General features: G+C 48.1%; 6 protein-coding genes across 6 annotated transcripts; 5 read left to right on the forward strand and 1 right to left on the reverse strand.

The window, feature by feature from the left end:
- Positions 1–373: 373 nt before the first annotated feature.
- F5891DRAFT_984260 (uncharacterized protein) lies at positions 374–3,120 on the reverse strand (the record flags this gene model as incomplete). Its single annotated transcript, XM_041377413.1, has 7 exons — positions 374–763; positions 810–1,033; positions 1,080–1,437; positions 1,486–1,604; positions 1,661–2,022; positions 2,074–2,277; positions 2,567–3,120. The coding sequence occupies 7 exons, from the start codon at positions 3,118–3,120 to the stop codon at positions 374–376; spliced, it is 2,211 nt and encodes a 736-aa protein (XP_041221052.1).
- Positions 3,121–3,864: 744 nt separating this feature from the next.
- F5891DRAFT_960080 (uncharacterized protein) lies at positions 3,865–6,796 on the forward strand (the record flags this gene model as incomplete). Its single annotated transcript, XM_041375698.1, has 5 exons — positions 3,865–4,230; positions 4,276–4,563; positions 4,612–4,998; positions 5,107–6,367; positions 6,417–6,796. 5 exons carry the CDS (start codon positions 3,865–3,867, stop codon positions 6,794–6,796), a joined length of 2,682 nt encoding a protein of 893 aa, XP_041221053.1.
- Positions 6,797–8,311: 1,515 nt separating this feature from the next.
- F5891DRAFT_668742 (cytochrome P450) lies at positions 8,312–10,744 on the forward strand. The gene is made up of 12 exons (XM_041372714.1): positions 8,312–8,386; positions 8,436–8,627; positions 8,681–8,777; positions 8,832–8,968; positions 9,021–9,146; positions 9,199–9,448; positions 9,498–9,620; positions 9,667–9,769; positions 9,823–9,909; positions 9,965–10,046; positions 10,103–10,225; positions 10,282–10,744. The coding sequence occupies exons 2-12, from the start codon at positions 8,479–8,481 to the stop codon at positions 10,493–10,495; spliced, it is 1,491 nt and encodes a 496-aa protein (XP_041221054.1). The 5' UTR covers positions 8,312–8,386; positions 8,436–8,478; the 3' UTR covers positions 10,496–10,744.
- Positions 10,745–11,156: 412 nt separating this feature from the next.
- On the forward strand, positions 11,157–11,906 carry F5891DRAFT_894968 (WD40 repeat-like protein; the record flags this gene model as incomplete). The annotated part of the gene is made up of 1 exon (XM_041373355.1): positions 11,157–11,906. A coding segment is annotated over one exon (750 nt), but the record flags the coding sequence as incomplete, so codon positions are not given.
- Positions 11,907–12,338: 432 nt separating this feature from the next.
- Positions 12,339–14,186, forward strand: F5891DRAFT_668794 (heterokaryon incompatibility protein-domain-containing protein). The gene is made up of 2 exons (XM_041372715.1): positions 12,339–12,455; positions 12,516–14,186. The coding sequence occupies exons 1-2, from the start codon at positions 12,430–12,432 to the stop codon at positions 14,125–14,127; spliced, it is 1,638 nt and encodes a 545-aa protein (XP_041221056.1). The 5' UTR covers positions 12,339–12,429; the 3' UTR covers positions 14,128–14,186.
- A 603-nt stretch (positions 14,187–14,789) lies between these two features.
- On the forward strand, positions 14,790–16,244 carry F5891DRAFT_668859 (uncharacterized protein). The gene is made up of 7 exons (XM_041372716.1): positions 14,790–14,960; positions 15,016–15,128; positions 15,176–15,331; positions 15,381–15,459; positions 15,519–15,644; positions 15,698–15,888; positions 15,938–16,244. The coding sequence occupies exons 1-7, from the start codon at positions 14,903–14,905 to the stop codon at positions 16,145–16,147; spliced, it is 933 nt and encodes a 310-aa protein (XP_041221057.1). The 5' UTR covers positions 14,790–14,902; the 3' UTR covers positions 16,148–16,244.
- The last annotated feature ends 1,457 nt before the right edge of the window (positions 16,245–17,701 follow it).

The following is a 17,701-nucleotide window of genomic DNA, read 5'->3' on the forward strand; positions in this document are numbered from 1 at the left end:
TTAGATTCCCACAAATTTCGTGATTCTACCTACAATAAATTATTAAAATGCATACCGGAGTGCTTCAAACAGTCAGATATTAGTATTACGAACGCCAAACGTATACCGGAGTACATCTAAGAGAGGGTCCGTGTTCGAACCGAGTTTAAAACATGTCTGAAACTTCTCGGATATGGTATAGTCAGGTCAGGCATCCGTAATGACTGTTTTAAGTACTCCGGTATACGTTTGGCGTTCGTAATACTAATATCTGACTGTTTGAAGCACTCCGGTATGCATTTTAATAATTTATTGTAGGTAGAATCACGAAATTTGTGGGAATCTAACACAAAAACTATGAACTATGCTAAAACTGCGAACTATAGTCCAAATTCTACGTTTCAATAGTCAAGTCGAAATCGGAAAGAATGGCAGTAGACCCCTGTTGCGACCTCCCACAAACAATCAGATGGTCTTTCCATCTATCAAGACTTGCCTTCTCCTCCTCACTGAGAGAATTTAGAAAAAAATTAACGCTATCGAATATCGTCTTGTTCTCAGTCGGCGAGAACTTCTGCTTCGTGAATATTAGTTGGCCTTGTTCCAATAATGCATGCTCCGTTATTGAACATGCAAGGCAGTACGCATGATGCAGTGCCTCACGAGGTGATTGGTGGTTGCCGAGTAGCGCGTGAAGTCCGTGATTCGAGAGCCAGATGAGTTTGATGAGCAGGGTGAATATGAATTTATTCTGGCATTTGTTGTGAATGATCACCGTCCCGTCCTAAGCCTTAGTTAGATCTTGATTTCGAAACAAAAAATAAACATACTTGAGAAAATGAATGTTTGTGCATATAGGCCTTGTCTCGCACAAGACTAGCTACTCGATCGACACGAAATTGATCTGGCGGGATGTTGGAATCGTGTTCGGGGAGCAGGTCGTATGCCATCACCACGTTTTGTCGCGCAATCGTCATCATCGTCGAACGCACTAGGACCACTCCCCGCCAAATCGTCGGCACATCTTTCGGCGTCGATGGCCATCGATTTAGCCCTACTATTCATTCAGTATAAGCTAAAAGAGTCTTCATTGAACTTACCGCGAAGGCTCGGAATGGAAGGCGCTGATGCTTTGATCATATCCCTGACGAGGCGACTCTGGTCCTCAGATTTTGATGCGATTGCATCAGGCGTGAAGATGGTGCCCTTGATAAGGTCTCGCGAGCGGCTGTAGACTTGCTCGCGGTCCGCCGCACTGACCTTGACCTGGATGACAACGTCACTCGACGTTGTAGCCGAGGACGGGCCAGGATTTGGAGTGCGCGTTGGGGATGGAGGCGGGCTGGGATTTGGGGTACGCGTCGGGCATGGGGGCGCCGAATAAGGCGCCAACGACGGCGTTGAGGGCATACGTCGGGAGCGTCGGCGTCTTTCGATAGAGCGCACCGGACCCAAAGTCTGTTATCATTAAAACGTGTAGTAAGATATATAACATTAAGTACTCACATGTATCACGTTGGATACCGGTATTTCGTCCAGTATGGGATTGTGTGTCAGTGCGCGTGCGGCGTCGGCATCACCGCCCAACCAATGAGGTATGGGCCCGATAAGGTGGAAGCTCGGTGCTGAACATGGTGTGTTTGTTAGAAAATGATTTACAATGAAAAGAAACAATACGTACGTGACGCGAGTGATGGAACATTGTAGTTGATGTTTGAGGGACCAGCCCTTGGGGATTGAGCGCCAGACAAGGACTGGGAGGAGGACTGGGCGCTATAGCCGGCAGCAGAGAGAGAGTTGGTGTAGCCGGCGCTAGAGAGAGAGTTAGTGTAGCCGGCACTAGAGAGAGAGTTGGTGTAGCCGGCGCTAGAGAGAGAGTTGGTGTACCCGGCGCTAGAGAGAGAGTTGGTGTACCCAGCGTTAGAGAGCGAGTTGGTGTACCCGGCATTAGAGAGCGAGTTGGTGTACCCGGCGCCTAAGAGCGAGTTGGTGTACCCGGCACCTGAGCTACTATCTCCAGGATTTGAGTAGCCGGGACTCGGCCTATTGTTATTTTGAGTCTGAGTCCGCGACAAAAGAGATGGGAAGACTCACTGATTATATGTACCAAAGGCGTGCTGTCGCTGATGTGGATCGAAGTTAGACATTTCCGGAGGCCGCGGTTGTTCGTCGGGAATATTGATCTGCGTGTCCGCAGGCGCATGGGAAGGGTTGAGACCAGATCCTCGAGGAGGTTTTGGAATTGTGGTTTTACCTTTGCGCGGCGCACGATGTTGGGTACTCATCAAGGTAGAATCACTTGGGGGAGGGCAAAGGGCATATCAATTACAATTCTAATACAAACGGAGATACGCGAATGCAAACAAACTATACAGCTTGTGACTTGATGTACTTGTGACCGTGAGGTCAAAGAAGCGGGGAAAGAAGGGGCGAGGAGGTAAAAAACGGTGTGCATATGACAAACTAACACGGTCTGGAAGAAGGCTATGATGAAAGGGTGTCGCGTGTATTACAACATTCCTTATCAATCAATCAGTGTGGAGTAATAATCAGACACATGAATCGACTTACCACGATAAGAAGTCACATTGCGGTGGCCACGCAAGACGCTTTGGGATGAATTCCAAGGTTATCAGGGGTTCCCAGATATATAGGGTTGTCGTCGTCATCAGGAACCCCGCCGGCAGTGGGGGATCCGGAACCATCGGCCCCGGATTCTACAGATGCCTTATCGACACTGTCATCACCAACAAACCCAGGTTGCAACGAAGACGATCTGGATGCTCCAACCCCATGTTGGAAAGCCTTGCTGACACGTGAGCCTAAGACCTTTGCCACATGCTCAGCTTGGGATGCGACAATCTTAAGAATTTCGCATTCATCTTCATAGACCGCTTGAAGATAGTCTCGGTCATCATCGGCATCTACGCAGTCACGCTCAGAAAAGAGGTTCCTAAAGGCGTGTAACTGGTCGTCTGTGAGTTTGAGCCGGTCTTCATTGTCGGCATGTATGGCATTGAGGAATATGATGAAGCGTTCAGTTTCCTCGATTTCCCACGCAGTCGCCAGCATGCGCTGACGCGCAGTCTCACGAGCTGCAAGCTGTGCCTGGTATCCTTTGTACAGAGTTGAAGGATGCATTTGCGCAAGGCCATTCTCTAAGTATCCAGCATGCTTTATAAAATATAAATGAGTTGTTTGGATGGAACTGGATAGAATAATAATACCTTGAGAAGAGATTCGCTGGATACATAAGGTCTGCGTTCCCGCCCCATAAGACGCGCTGCAAAACGAACCTCGAGTGGAGCTGGGTCCGGGGGGTATGGTACAAACTTCCTGCTCATTCTGTCACGTATAAACTGACGTCGAGCACTGCGAGAAAGATCTGGAGATGCGGGTGGATTATAAAATAAGCTGTTTGATCCCTCAGTAGCAGAAGCCGGAGTCACGGGCGGAGGTGTCTTCTCCGCTGAGGAGATACCTTTGAGGGAAGCACATAGGTCAGAATGTCTGGTATCAGGAGAACTCTCTGAGAGATGGAAAGAATCAAAAAGAGGCGACCCAGGAGCTGAAGAAGATCCCGATAGAGGAGAGGATGGGGGACTGCTTGATGGAGGGAGGCAGTTGCCGGGACTGCTGGGTCGAGTCGGAGATGAAGGTGGAAGTGAGGGTGACATGAACAAATATCAATGTCGGCAAGACAGTGTCTCTCTAGCCTTCAATGCAGGCTGATAATAGTACAGTGAATACACCAATACCCTGTGAATACACTGGCAATGTCAGCAAGCAACACAGCGGAGTTTGAAAGACTAGACTCCAACGCTGACCCATTGCCCAAGTAAATGTGCGTATTATCCATTAAGTTGCTTTGACTTTAGCTTTAGTATGCATACCTTTACCAGGCTGTGTCCCAATTGCAATAGGGAGTTCCCTTCGATCGAAGCAGTCGTTCTGCATCTCAATTCACAGTCTACCTGCTGGCCGCACAAAGCACGTTCACAACAATCAGCCGTTCCCCCTGGGTTGCGAGGTCCGCCATCTAATACCACTGGCCATTGTCATCCTCGCTCTGGATACGTCTTTGGTATCGGTAAAAACCTATATGACAGGTTGCAGGACGATCAATATAATTATCGGCGGGAGATAAACACTTATTATCCTTTCCATGACGAGGGGGAGTGGGAATTAGCTAGTTTCTTGATTCAAAACCTGAATCAGACTCAAATTGACAAGTTCTTGAAGTTGAAATGGGTAGGAGACTCTAAGCACTATTCGACAAGTCTGACTCTTTCACAGTTTAGCACTCGCCCAAAACCATCTTTCACCTCAAAAGATCAACTTCTAGATTGGATGGACGCACTACCCTGTCTTGCAGAGTGGAAAGTTTCAAAACTAGAGTTTACAGGCTACAAGACTGTCCATCCCATTCAGCTCATTTGGCGCGATGCTCTGGAAGTCGTCAAACAACTTTTCAGTGACCCAGTTTTCACCAATAATATTACCTTTCAGCCCCACGTAGTTCATGTTGGGAATCAGCGCGAGTATGGAGATTATATGAGCGCTGATTTAGCATGGAAAATTCAGGTAAGTTTGCCCTGCTTAGTCGACTACTCAAAGATTGATTCCGTGTAGGACTGTCTCCCATTAGGTGCTACACAAGTACCGATCATTTTAGGGTCCGACAAAACTCCCGTGACGAGGACCACTGGGGGACTCGAGATGCACCCCATCTTCATCACCATCGGTAACCTTGATTCAGAAGTTCGCTCCAAGGCCACACTCCGAGCTTGGCGCTGTATCGCTTACATGCCCGTCGCTAAGTTTCGCGTGCATCCCGATTATCAAACCATTCTTCAGGCGCGGCTGTGGCATAAGTGCGTTGACCTTGTCTGCGCCAACCTTAAACAGGCAGCCAAGACAGGCTGCTTTATGCCTGATCCTTCCAGATTTATTCGTTATGTCTATACGCCACTCGTCGCTCACGTATGTGACCTGCCAGAGGCTTGCATGATCGCTGCGGTTAGTAAAAGTGCATCTCCTTTAACAATGGTGTCACAAGAAAATTTTGGTGATGGGGTTCTCTACCCTCCTCGTACTGGGCAACACACGCTACAACTTATCTGTGAGATCTCCCAAACAATTGATGTTTGGGATCTCGACAAATTCCAGAAGGCAGCCAAAGCTGTCCATCTATCTGGAGTCCACATGCCATATTGGCGTGACTGGATCTACGCATGTCCGTCTGTCTTTCTCGCTGGCGAGATCTTGCACACCTGCATCAAATTTTTTGCTGACCATCCGCTCACCTGGATCAAGGAGGTAGTAGGAAAATCCGAACTCGATGCTCGCTACATGAATCAGCATAAGCGGGTGGGAACACGCCACTTCACCAAAGGTATCACGCACGTCAACCAGATGACAGGTCGTGAGCATCGAGATATTCAACGCACCATTGTTGCTTCGATTGCAGGTGTTGCTCCACCTAACTTCATTCGCGCAATCCGTGCCCTCGTTGACTTCATTTATCTTGCCCAAAATCCGATTCATTCTGCAGAAACCTTGTCGTCAATGATGCAGTCCCTTTCAGACTTTCATACATTCAAGCACGCTGTCATCGAGGCCCAGGCTCGGAGGGGGAAGAAAGGTGTTAAGGAAGATTTCTTTATTCCTAAACTCGAGTTGCTCCAAAGCTTCAGAGGCACAGTCGAGAGACTGGGCACTTTGATGCAGTTTTCGGCGGATATGACGGAGCGCTTGCTCATTACTCACTGCAAGGATCTCTTTGTACGAACAAATCGACGAGTCAACGACTTCGTGGAACAGTCTGTACGGATTCTCAACCGCCAGGAGTCAATAGAGCTGTTTAATTTGTACGCACTGTTCCGTTCTCATCATGCATCACTTGTCAATGTGATATGCACTGAGGATGAGGCGGTGACAACCGTCAATCCAGCGCTCTCCTGGGTTTCTCGTGTTCTCCCTGATGAATCGCACTCTGTTCACGGACCTCGGCCAGTTCGTAACCATTTCCTCAAGGGCATTCTTTCCGGAGATGCACTCACTGCCTTCCATCTGACGTCGACACCAGATTTCAAATCTTTGTCGCCCACCGACATTCATACCATATATTCGCTCATTGATTTTGATCATGCACTCTCTCAGTTCATCAAATGTTTTTCTCTTTCCACCGGCGAGCATACCCGCTGGGACCACAAATATGGACGCTTTCATGCATGGAAAAAATTTCGATTACAGCTTCATTCGGCCTTCCGGCCACAGCTGATCATGCCCAGCAGAGTGATCCAGGCGTATCCACCAGATAGCGGATTTCCCCTCGGAAACTGTGATAATGTCCTCGTCGACGTCACAGGCGACGATGGCCAAACCAGTATGTCATTTTTGTTTTTATGTTCCAGCACTAACGAGATTATGTTCAGTAAGTCGTATCGCACAAGTTCGACTTATTTTTCAACCGACTCTTCCATGTGCTTCTGACCTAGTTTTGCCATCATATCTATCCCATCCGCTGCTCTATATTCAGTACTACGACTTTGTCGCCAGTCCCAATGACCGGCCTGAACTCGCGATGTGGACAGTAGAACGCTCATATGTGGAAGACCAACACGGCAAACACAGATGTGGTGGTGTGGTTCCATTGACAAGTGTAACACACACTGTCGAGTTGATCCCAGAATATGGCCAAAAGGTGGACGAAAAGATTTCTTCAGCCATTTGTTTGGAAAGTTATGACCGCTTTTTTCTGAACAATTTTGCGGATAAGGACAGTTATCACACATTGAGTACGGAGTTCGCATAGTATCAGTAGCTCACAATAGCAGCACATATAGTTTTGAATTCGTGCATTAATCTCTGCGAAGCTTTATGAGCGTCACTAGCAGCTAATTATGAGTGGCCCAAGTCTAGGGTTTGTGAATAGCACAAACCCTAGACTAGTAGTTCAGCATCGAGATATTTACAGTGTAACTACAGAAAAATCTGTTCCACCAATCACGTTGCTCCGATCACCAGGTCGTAAGCTCACCATAAGCATCAAACTTCTTTTTGACAAGCGAAATTTCAAGGCCTTTTGCTGATGCATCTACACTCCGCAGTGCACACGCTTGGGAACTGTACCTGCGATTCAGCCACCAGATCAAGTAACCACTGTGTTGGCGACAAAAATAGCGCACGCACGTTGCAAGTATTCGTTTGGCAGGGCAAATCTGGTCCGGGGGGATGTACAAGCGTATTACGAATCCAATGGTCAGAAAGGCTGAGTGTGTGTTTGATTTGCCTAGGCATTTGCGGTATTTGCAATCACATTCATAATGGCTATGATCATGATGTATGACGAGGCACTTCTATATGTAGTACAGAACGTGCGCGTGAGTTACTAATCAGTAGCGTAGTTAGCCAAGTTAACATCGTTTCAAAATCGCTAATATTGTCTTTCGGCTTATATCAACTGACCTCTCATTTTCACTCTCTTTGTATCCGTCTTTCTCGATTGGGTTGGCGAGTGGAATCGATCTGATATTAAAGACGTTCAGAGGGAACTGAGAAACCTCGGGGCTGTACGATGGTCATTGGTGATGGTTTCGCGATTTGGATGGCCTCTTACCCCATCTTCCGTGCCGTTCAGCCGCCAGCGAACTCTTTGCAATACAGCTCATCAATATGCTGCGATACGATATCCTCCAACACATGCACATCTTTTTTCGCTGTCGCCAGTTCAAGATAGTCCAAAATACGTGGACCTTTTTCCTTCGCAAAGCTTCCCGCCCTTCGCTCCAAAAAGAGCTTCAGGCGTTCACAATCAGACGAAGCAAGACACAGGTGGGTAAGCACAGGGGCCGGGCTGCTGGTTTTTGGATCGATATTGAGTGCATCGAGGAAACACTGCTCCGGGTTGATGAGAGCGAGGCGTCGAAGTCGCGAGCATTTCTGTAACATGCGGTGCTAGAAAAACAGGAGGCTCATGGAATTTTTTCAGAGGATCGTCGTCTTGCCAGGAGAGGTTGGAGACCAAAGGTGATACACTAAAATGTCCCATCCGCCGAGTCTCGTTATTCCTTGGCAGACGAGTACAAAGTTCTATTTTTAGAATGATGACACACTTTACTTCCGCCGAACCTCTATAACTGGCAATCCAACGGGTCATCGAGAACAACGTGAAGATCTACCTTAATCTTCAGGTGGTATCGAAATATCTTGGAACATGCGCGTCCACTACTAACTTATCACCAGGGTGGTCACATCAGGTTCCTATACTATACGAAGACCGTACTGATACGTAAACTCACGCAAGTGACCCGATTAATCCGCGCAGGTGTCCGATTCGTGTCTGTATAAGTACAAGTCAGTGTAATCATGCACTCTAATCTCACCCTACCCGTCGTTCATCACAGTAAGTCACCGCCTCTCTGTTCTGAAGCACTTGACGTTTTGCAAAATAGCGGACTGTCTGAATCGTGACTAGCAATAAGCCAGACCATTTCAATGGCGATTATCATTGCCGCATGCACCCTTATCATCATCTTAGCCAGCGTCTGGATAGTGAAGCAACGATACCAGGTCGCAAGACGGTTGCCATTGCCGCCTGGACCACCTGGACGTTGGCCATTAGGAAATGCGATGCCAAAGTCATCGTAAGTCGTTTTCAAGGGACACCAGCATGAGCTCTATCTGACCCCTCACGCAGTGTGCCGTTTCAATTTGCGAGATGGACAGAACAATACGGACCTGTGTTCTCGCTCAAACAAGGCCCTAGGATTTTCGTGATTATAGGACGTCATCAGGTCAGCATAAAACAATACATTGTCTAGTCAGGCATGAAGTAGATCGCGTCACAGGCTGCGGTGGATATCATGGAAAAAGAGGGAATAAATGTTGCCGACCGCCCACGTTCTGTTGCAGTGCACGAGACGTTGTCTGACGGATTCAGAGTGATCCTTGAGGGCGATACTGAGAGATGGCGCCGGATGCGCAGGTACGCATCCTGTCTCTACCAGGTGCGATCGGTGAGACTAAATGTAAAGCAGGATCTTGCATGCAAACTTGCAGCCTAAGGTTGTGGAGACCCACGAGCCCATGCAGACCAGGCATGCGAAGAATGTGATTCTAGATCTCTTAAATGATCCAAAGAACCACCAGAGACATGCCATGAGGTACGAACACCAGCTCTTAGTCGCGGTGCAGGTGGTAATCCGAGGATTTTAGTTATTCGGCTTCCGTGACCATGTCCATCACCTACGGAAAAATTACCCCGACTTCATATACAGATCCTGCAGTCGTTGACATGAATAGGTTTTCTGCGCGTCTTGGTCAAGCTGTGAAGCCGGGAGCGTATCTTGTGGATGCGTATCCAATCCTGCGTTTCGTACCAGGCTACCTGAGTCAGCTGAAGGCATGGAACAGAGAAGAAATGGTTTTCTATGACGAGCAGTTAGACGTAGTGCGAAGACAGATGGTTCGTAATTTTCTTGTGATGATAGATATGCTCGCTCACCGCTGTGAAGCGTGAGGGGATTGCAAGGCCATCCTTTGCGAGGTTCATGTTAGAGAACCAGAAACAGTACCAGATCGGAGATAAGGAATTGGCATTCCTCGGAGGAGTGGTGTTTGGGGCCGGCACTGATGCGGTAAGTTCTTACATTGCATCGCGTCTTCACTCGACAACTGTTGTAGACTACGTCCGCAATCACAATTATGATGATGGCTGCTGCCACTCATACAGATGCGCAGGCTCGCGTACAAGAGGAACTCGATGACGTCGTGGGGCGTACGAGGCGTAGGTTATCCCTTTTCTTTATTCGTCTACTGACTGAGATAGCTCCTGATTAGTGCCTACGTTTTCCGATCAGGAAATGCTGCCGCAGGTTACCGCGTTCATGCTCGAGAGTCTCAGGTGGAGACCTGTCAGTTTTGGAGGTACGTTTTATTTGAGTTGTGATGACGTGATGTTGAACGACCACTTGCACTACAGGCTTCGCGCATCGCGCGAGTAAGGACATCATTTGGAAGAACTACCTCATTCCTGCAGGTGCGACTGTTATTGGCAACCATTGGTCAGTACGCAATCATTTTCGTCCTCTCACCTTTGGGTCTGACGCTCGTGCTTCAGGGCTATCGCAAACGATCCCGAAGTCTTCCCCGATCCACACAGGTTTAATCCTCAGCGTTGGATTGACGATGCAGGTCGTGTGCGCGATGATCTCCGGTTTTTCACTTTTGGCTTTGGCCGTCGGTGAGTAGTATCGTTCATCTCTCGACCATTTCTTATGCCTTACTTGAAAATATCAGAGTGTGTCCCGGTCAACATCTCGCGAATCGGTCGATCTTCATCAATACGGCTCTCATTATGTGGGCTTTCTGCCTTTCGGAGAATCCTGCAGCGAAGATTGACACGCTTGCATTCTCGGACACTTCGAACATACAAGCTGCTCCGTTTGAGATATGCTTTGCGAAGAGGGTCGATGAGAACGTGATCAGGGAACTATGCGCACCGGACAAATAAAAGGTGTTTATTGAATTTTTGTGCAAAGGAGCTCCTCTTGCGTTTTTTCGTTGTCTATCCGATAGATTTTTTTTAAATCCTTGATTATTGTCCTTTGGGGCCGGACCCTATGATGGACATTACCTACACCTATGTACTTTTGTTCGTTGTTCACTATGTAATCCATGTGTCAGTCTTTTGCAATGGTTCTGGCGCGAGCGAGAACAGTTTGGCCTTTTCAGGCGTTGGGTTATTGGTGGGTGATTGCTTCCTTCCGTCGTTGCCTCTTCCCTTCTACTCCTCTTCCTCTGGGGGCGATACGTCTCTGAAAATGCTCTCCAACCGCTTCATTCTTGAGTACGGCCCTCATGCATTTTCCTTCGTTTAACAGATGCTTGAGATTGCAGTTGTGTGAGCCTACTTCCTATCCGTCGGCGCCAGGCGCCAAGGGCTTGCGCTGAAGCTAGACCTTTGCACAGCATAATTGTTTGAACTCCGAAATATGCATGCAATGCCATGCATCTTTGTGCCAGGCCGCAGGCGTCGTACCCTAGAACCGTAGGACGTCGGGAACGAAACTCCCAGCATGTCTGTCTCGGACGTCAAGCAAGATTTTGGGCCAGAAATATTAATGTCACGTCTACCAGATAAACCCAAATTTCTTCCGTCCAAATACTTCTCGGGGCATACCGACCCATTAACATGTGTAGCTCTTTTTCCAGATAGCAAAATGATTATTACTGGGTCCTATGACCGCAGGGTTCGCCTTTGGGATGTAGGAAGTGGTCAAGCATCAGGGGAACCCCTTCGAGGACACAAGGTTTCGGTCAATGTGGTTGCCGTTTCGCCCAATGGGACGATGTTCGTGAGCGGAGGCGGGGACGGCAGGATTTTGATATGGAACGCAACGACGCGTACTTTGGCAACAGCGCCCATTCAAGCACACTCGAACACGATCAACTCCATTTCCTTCTCTCCCGACAGTGCTACCATCGCCTCCATAGCAGGCACAACAATCAAAATATGGGATGTGGGCACTGCGAAGCTGATCATGGATATCAAGTCCACGACCTTTGAACGCCAAGTTGCGTTCTCTCCTGAAGGTAGCAGAATTGCTTCCGTATCCCACATAGCTCCAGATCAGCAAATGTTGCGAATTTGGGATGTGAAGACGGGAAAACCAGCAGCAGTCAGCCCTATAGCTGGCCATACGGGTGGGCTGTTGTCTGTGGCATGGTTCCCCAATGGACAGCGTCTGGTCACTGCATCGCTCGATAGAACGATCCGCGTCTGGATCTCGGAGACTGGTTGTCAAGAAGGACATTCACTTGGTGGCGATGCGGCCTGGATGGCTGACTACGTTGCTGTCTCTTCTGACGGGAAGCTCATTGCCGCTCTTTGTGGAGATCACTCTATACGACTCTGGAATGCTATTACTCTTGATCAGATTCAACTCGTGCTCCAGCATGTTGAACCAGTGCTCTGCATGGCTATTTCAGCTGATATCCGTTTTATCGTTGGTGGCTGTGGCGACAAGAAATTGTGTCTATGGAACATCGAAAGCATCACGCAGCATCAACATAACTCAGGACCGTTGTCGACTCTTGGGCTGGAGAACCAACAAGACGTGAGCAGGCTACCTCTTCATTTGTTTGCTGAATACAAACCACCAGCTAGTCGGCACCCGACTCGTCACTACCGGATCAGTCTCCAATGAACCTCATGTACCCAGAGGTACAGACCAGCCCTGAACAAACTGTGTCGCAGGCTGTAATCACATCCCACGAACCACTCCCTCTGGAGGTAGGATTCAATCAGGCTTCTTCCTCTGCATGCTCGCTAACAGTAGCTTCTCCAGCCTCCTACGACAGCCAAGAAAGATACAGATCCTGTAGCTTCTCCCCCGGAACACAGCCATTTCCGAAAGTGGTGGAGACAGGCCCTCAATTTCTGGAATGCTGGAAAGCATTTGTCGTCTCAAGTGAATATTTACCTTTTTTGAGACCAAACACGATATTGACAGATTGTATATTTAGCACAGAATTGCTGAAATCGAGCCGTGCTCCGACGAGATGAAAAATATAAGTACGAACCAAGGTCAAAGTCCTGCTCAGGATATTCTGGACGAGTTCAATCGCTATGTCATGAACGAAATTCCAATTCATCTGATCTATCTTCCAACGATGGAACTCGTCGGACGGAACTTCGTGAAGAATCATTTCCAGGATCGCATCAAGGAGATTACTGAAGATTTGGTAGTCGAAGCTCAAGCACGCTTCGTGCCGCCGTTGACGAGAGAAAAAGTCGTCCCGACTCTTGTCCGGCGCAAAGTCGAATATGGTATTCTCTCCCATCGGTGGCTAGATTCAGGAGAACCTTCATACCAAGATATGATGGAGAGGAAGCTGTCTGGCGGCTCGGGCTCTTCGAATGTCGAATATTTGTTGTCCAACATAACGTCTCGGCCGAAGGCCGGTCGTCATACATTGCACATCTCGCACAGTGAGAACAAAGTGCAGAGCCCTGGCTACAAGAAATTGCAAAAGTGTTGCGAAGAGGCCAGACGTCTTGACCTACATTTTCTGTGGTCAGATACATGCTGCATTGACAAGAATAGTAGTGCGGAGCTTGACGAGTCGATCCGGTCAATGTTTCGGTGGTACCGAAATTCGTCCATCTGCATCGCGTATCTCGGGGGGACAACTGTCATTGAAGACTTGAGATTGGAAGAGTGGTTCATGAGAGGATGGACTTTACAAGAACTCCTGGCGCCCAGGAAGATAAAATTCTTCAACAAGGATTGGCAGCGACTGACCGATCAAGACGATGACAAGGAAGAGGATACTCCTCTCATGACGGTCCTGCAAGAAGTTACTGGAATTCCTGAAACAGAACTCATCGATTTCGAGCCCGCTCCTCGCTATATTGATAAGCGGATGACCTGGAATGCGCAACGAAGAACTACGCGGGCAGAAGACGTTGCTTATTCGCTCATGGGAATGTTTGACGTCAGCCTACAAATCGCATACGGAGAAGGTGGAGAGCGTGCATTTGGGAGGCTTATTGAAGCCATCATGCAAGCTGGCGGGGATTCATCGGTGCTCAACTGGGCAGGAGAGCCGGCCAAACATCATGCATCATTTGCGCTTCCCGCATCGCCATTGAGCTTTGTGGGACATCCCGACATCGTCACGATAGGTCGACTTGACCTGATGTTGACCAGCAGAGGATTGCGTATTCCGTTGGTCGTTGTACCGCTTGAAATGACTAAACCCGAATTTGATGGCCGGCCCATCATAAATCCCAAATTTTACTGTCCACACCATGGGATCGGTGAGGTCAAGATCGACTCCAGAGGTTACGGGTTCAAGCCAATATTCAGACAGTATGCACTAGGCATATTCCACTATATCCCTGCAGAAGATTCGGCAAACCCAGGTCTTCCTAAACAAGTGGCAGCTTATCTCCTGGAAAGAAGTGAGGTGGATGCACAGGAAGGTGCACCGGTTGGGCTGTCACGACAGTATCGCTCTTTCGAGGATGGGTGGAGAAGGATACCCACCGGATTCATCTATGTGGAACTTCCCGGTGTACCTGATTTTGCCTCTTTGTGGTACGTTGATCGCACCTGTCTGGAAACTGTTTACTTGTAGGAACTTTTACGACCATGCAAAGCATTATTATATCTAGCTTGAGCTTAGCTGTATGTACGGGGTACTGTTCTGTGCCTGAGCCCCTTCAAAATCGAATTTTCATAATTACTACCTATTTCATGCTGTGTTAGCAGGCTGTCTTGCACTGACCGCAGTGTTGGGATACGCCATAGGGTCGACCGAACTCTCGTTTCTCCATACACGTGACGTTGTTACTCCCGAATAGGAACTTTTAGTGAAAGTGACCTGGAACCTCTTTTGGGAAATTGATCCGTTGGAAAGTTTCGCCGATTCAATGCGACTTGGCAAACACCCTCATCGGATTCGATCCAGTCCGACTCGGAGTCATCCGTCCGCGTTCAAAGGAGATTCATGGTCACAATTAAAATTGCCATTTTGATTGTCATTTTTGTCCATGCAACTCATAGTGGGACTATGGCATCCTTCGCAACTCATCATGCATCAAGAGCTGATAAGCTTGCTGGCAGCTGGTGAGTCACGATGAAACGACTCAGAGTACACCATGAATCATTGTTTTGCGAGAAAGACACTACATTCAGTCACATGTCTAATGAATTTAGTTCATGACACTAAGTTCACAGCCTTGCGCACTGCGCAGCGAACGCAGACAGACTAGTGCCTTCATGTCTTAAGTTGATCCCGAGGGCAGTGGGCAGGCATGCGGCACTTACAATGACCTTGGTCCTTAGCAGTTTGACAGTTCAAACTTAGTTCAACTTCAAGTTGTCCTTGAGGGTCATTCTCGACTATAGTCATGATAACTTTGCCTGAGGCTTCACTTTTAGCGTTGTTCCTAGAGACTTTGTTCTACGGTGCGTCACCGACCTCTGGATGAAGTTGTAATATTCAATTTCCTTCCTTATGTAGGCGTATTCTTCACTTTTTACTGGTTGGCCCTGGTCATACTGCTTAAGAAACGTGGTATTCAACGGGACCTCCTCATCCCGGTAGCAACATTGCTGCTCTGCATTGCAACGGCTGTAAGTGTAATAACAACCTTTGGGAAAACAGTTCAACAATGTTGTAGCATCTAATCATCAATTTCGTTCGAGCACTAGAGGCGTTCGTATTCAATGTGGATACAATCGGCGCGGATGCCTACTACTCCAACCTCGCTTCACCGTTAGGACTCGCAAAAACCGCACTTTACATTACGCAGCCCACTGTCGCTGATAGTGTCCTTGTGAGTTTCTTCACTTGCCATATCGTTCTCCCCTTGAATATGGCAGTAGATTTGGCGATGCTATGTGCTCAACAATAGAAGCCTCTTGGTCGGCATTCCTGGTTGTATCGTGCTGTTGGCCAATGGAGGTAAGCATCTCGTCGAAAGATATTATTTAGAGACCGCCTCATCCCATGACACCTCGCAGCGGTTGGGTACTACATTGTCTGGTCCCTTTCTCAAGCCATCGCAGGGTCGACCGCTCTCACCACCATTCCTGGGTTAATCGTAACTTTCTATACATTGACCATGTTTATTAGTATCATTTGTACCAGTACGTCTATTCTATGGCTAATCTGCAGGCTCATGACGAGTAGGATGTGACAGCTTTAATCTCCTGGCGCATCTGGCGCAGTCGCCAGTCCATGTCAGACGGCTCCGCTGATCTTTTACCCGTGATGATCGTCATCGTCGAAGGCGGTGCTATATATGCTACCAGTGTCCTTGCACTCCTTCTAGCATTCTTGACAGGATCAAACGGCGAATACCCCGCGATGGATATTGGCCCTCCTGTCGTGGTGAGTTCTACTTGGCTCAAACGCAACTGCTTATAAGACTTTTCTTTAGGGGATCGTATTCTGCCTCATCATCCTGCAAGTACACTTTCATGTAGGTAACAACCCCCAACCCACCAGCCCACCAAAGCCCTTTACCATTCTCTTTGGAGAGCGAGGAGAGCAGAATGTGAGCCATAGCATGGAACCGATGATTGAGGAGACGGAGATCATTCGGTTTGACGTGACGCGCAGCCGACGACTCTCAGGAGATGATTGTTAATTGTTTTCGAAGTTGGACCCATTTCTGCTTTTCTGTGCGTTTACTAATATCCATGTATTGTCTTCTACTGCGAACCAGTCCATATCTGTCACCTCGCTGTACATCACACACGGACACAACCTGCAGCCGCAACATTAACCCCACTGATGCTACTAGTACGTGAACATTCTACCCGCGAAAGTTTGAACCCCAAGTTTGAACTAGTCTATCGCCATTATGCCACTCCGACATATGACAGGCACCCATTGACGCCACCGGTTGTTATCTTGTCCGGATGACACGATCCAATTGTTGCTAACTTTGTGACTGGCGGTGTTCAAAGCCATGAGGTCGTTCTTTCGTACGCTGCCATGTCAGACCACCGCTGGTCGAAATTCGACAACAATCTGCAATTACCAAATAGTCAGGCGCTCAAGAACAGGATGACCGCTATGATTCGGAAACTATCCAAACGGTTCTACCCAATCAGAGGCTCAAGGCTTCGTATCACATGTCTAATATATGTAAGGATGCGGTTGATCCTGCGGAAGAAATTTGCATCGGCTCCATGTGCATGCTCCACCTGAGCTCCACATGCACTCCCAATCGCTCAAGCGCTCGCTATCCATGTGCGCTCGGCGGTCTCCTATTTGTGTGCGTTCTTCGCTTATCTCCGTGTCTCTAATTTTGCAATTTAGTATTGCCTGACTTGCATCATCTTTTCTTTCAATACAGCGCGTTCGACCTGGACCGTAAATCGGAAACAGTTTCCCCTGCGATCTGCTCATAGGACATTCAATGGATATCAAGGGCTGACACTTGAGAACGCCGTGCTTGATCTGCGCACAGATTGGTTTCCATATGGACAGCTATACACCGCACTTTAGAAGTGTGGCGTCGCTGAGACATTCAAACGCTATCTTCAAGAGAAGAGGAAAAGATAAGAGCAGACTCGGAACATCCGAAGGTGAGCGGAGTGCTTGTATTAGCGTATAAGCAGACCTGCACAGAAATCCCTTCGAAAAGACGAGCCGCGCAGCGGTAATCACTTGTACTCCATAGTCTGCCCAAATCTACGTGGATATGTAATCATATCATATTGAGTGCGGTGCTGCCAGATTGTAAATCAGAAAGGTAAAAGCTATCTCCTTTAGTCTGATCTGCATCGCACAGATCGAAAATGATACGCGAGGACAGGATCATCTGCGAGACATTGCAAAGATAGAGAGGCGCGATTTGGTGGATGGTTGGGTACCGGTACCCACCGGATTAATCTATGTGGAACTTCCCGGTGTACCAGATTTTGTTTCTTTGTGGATGTTAATTGCACCTGTACATGAAAACTGTTTACTTGTAGAAACTTTTACGGTCATGCGCTGTATGTACGTGGGTACTGTTCTGTGCCTAACCCCTTCTGAGTTGCGGTTCATGTTGACCGCTTTTCAGCCATACACGTGACGTCGTGACTCCCGAATAAGAACCTTTGGCGACTTGTTTTGCCGAGAACGAGCCTTGGAAAGTTTCGCCCAGCACCTTAGGCCTTCAGTCTCAGGAGGATTCGTGCCATTATGGTGA

This window comes from Suillus fuscotomentosus (genome assembly GCF_016647785.1).
Source record: "Suillus fuscotomentosus strain FC203 chromosome Unknown F5891scaffold_66, whole genome shotgun sequence".
Taxonomy (NCBI): domain Eukaryota; kingdom Fungi; phylum Basidiomycota; class Agaricomycetes; order Boletales; family Suillaceae; genus Suillus; species Suillus fuscotomentosus.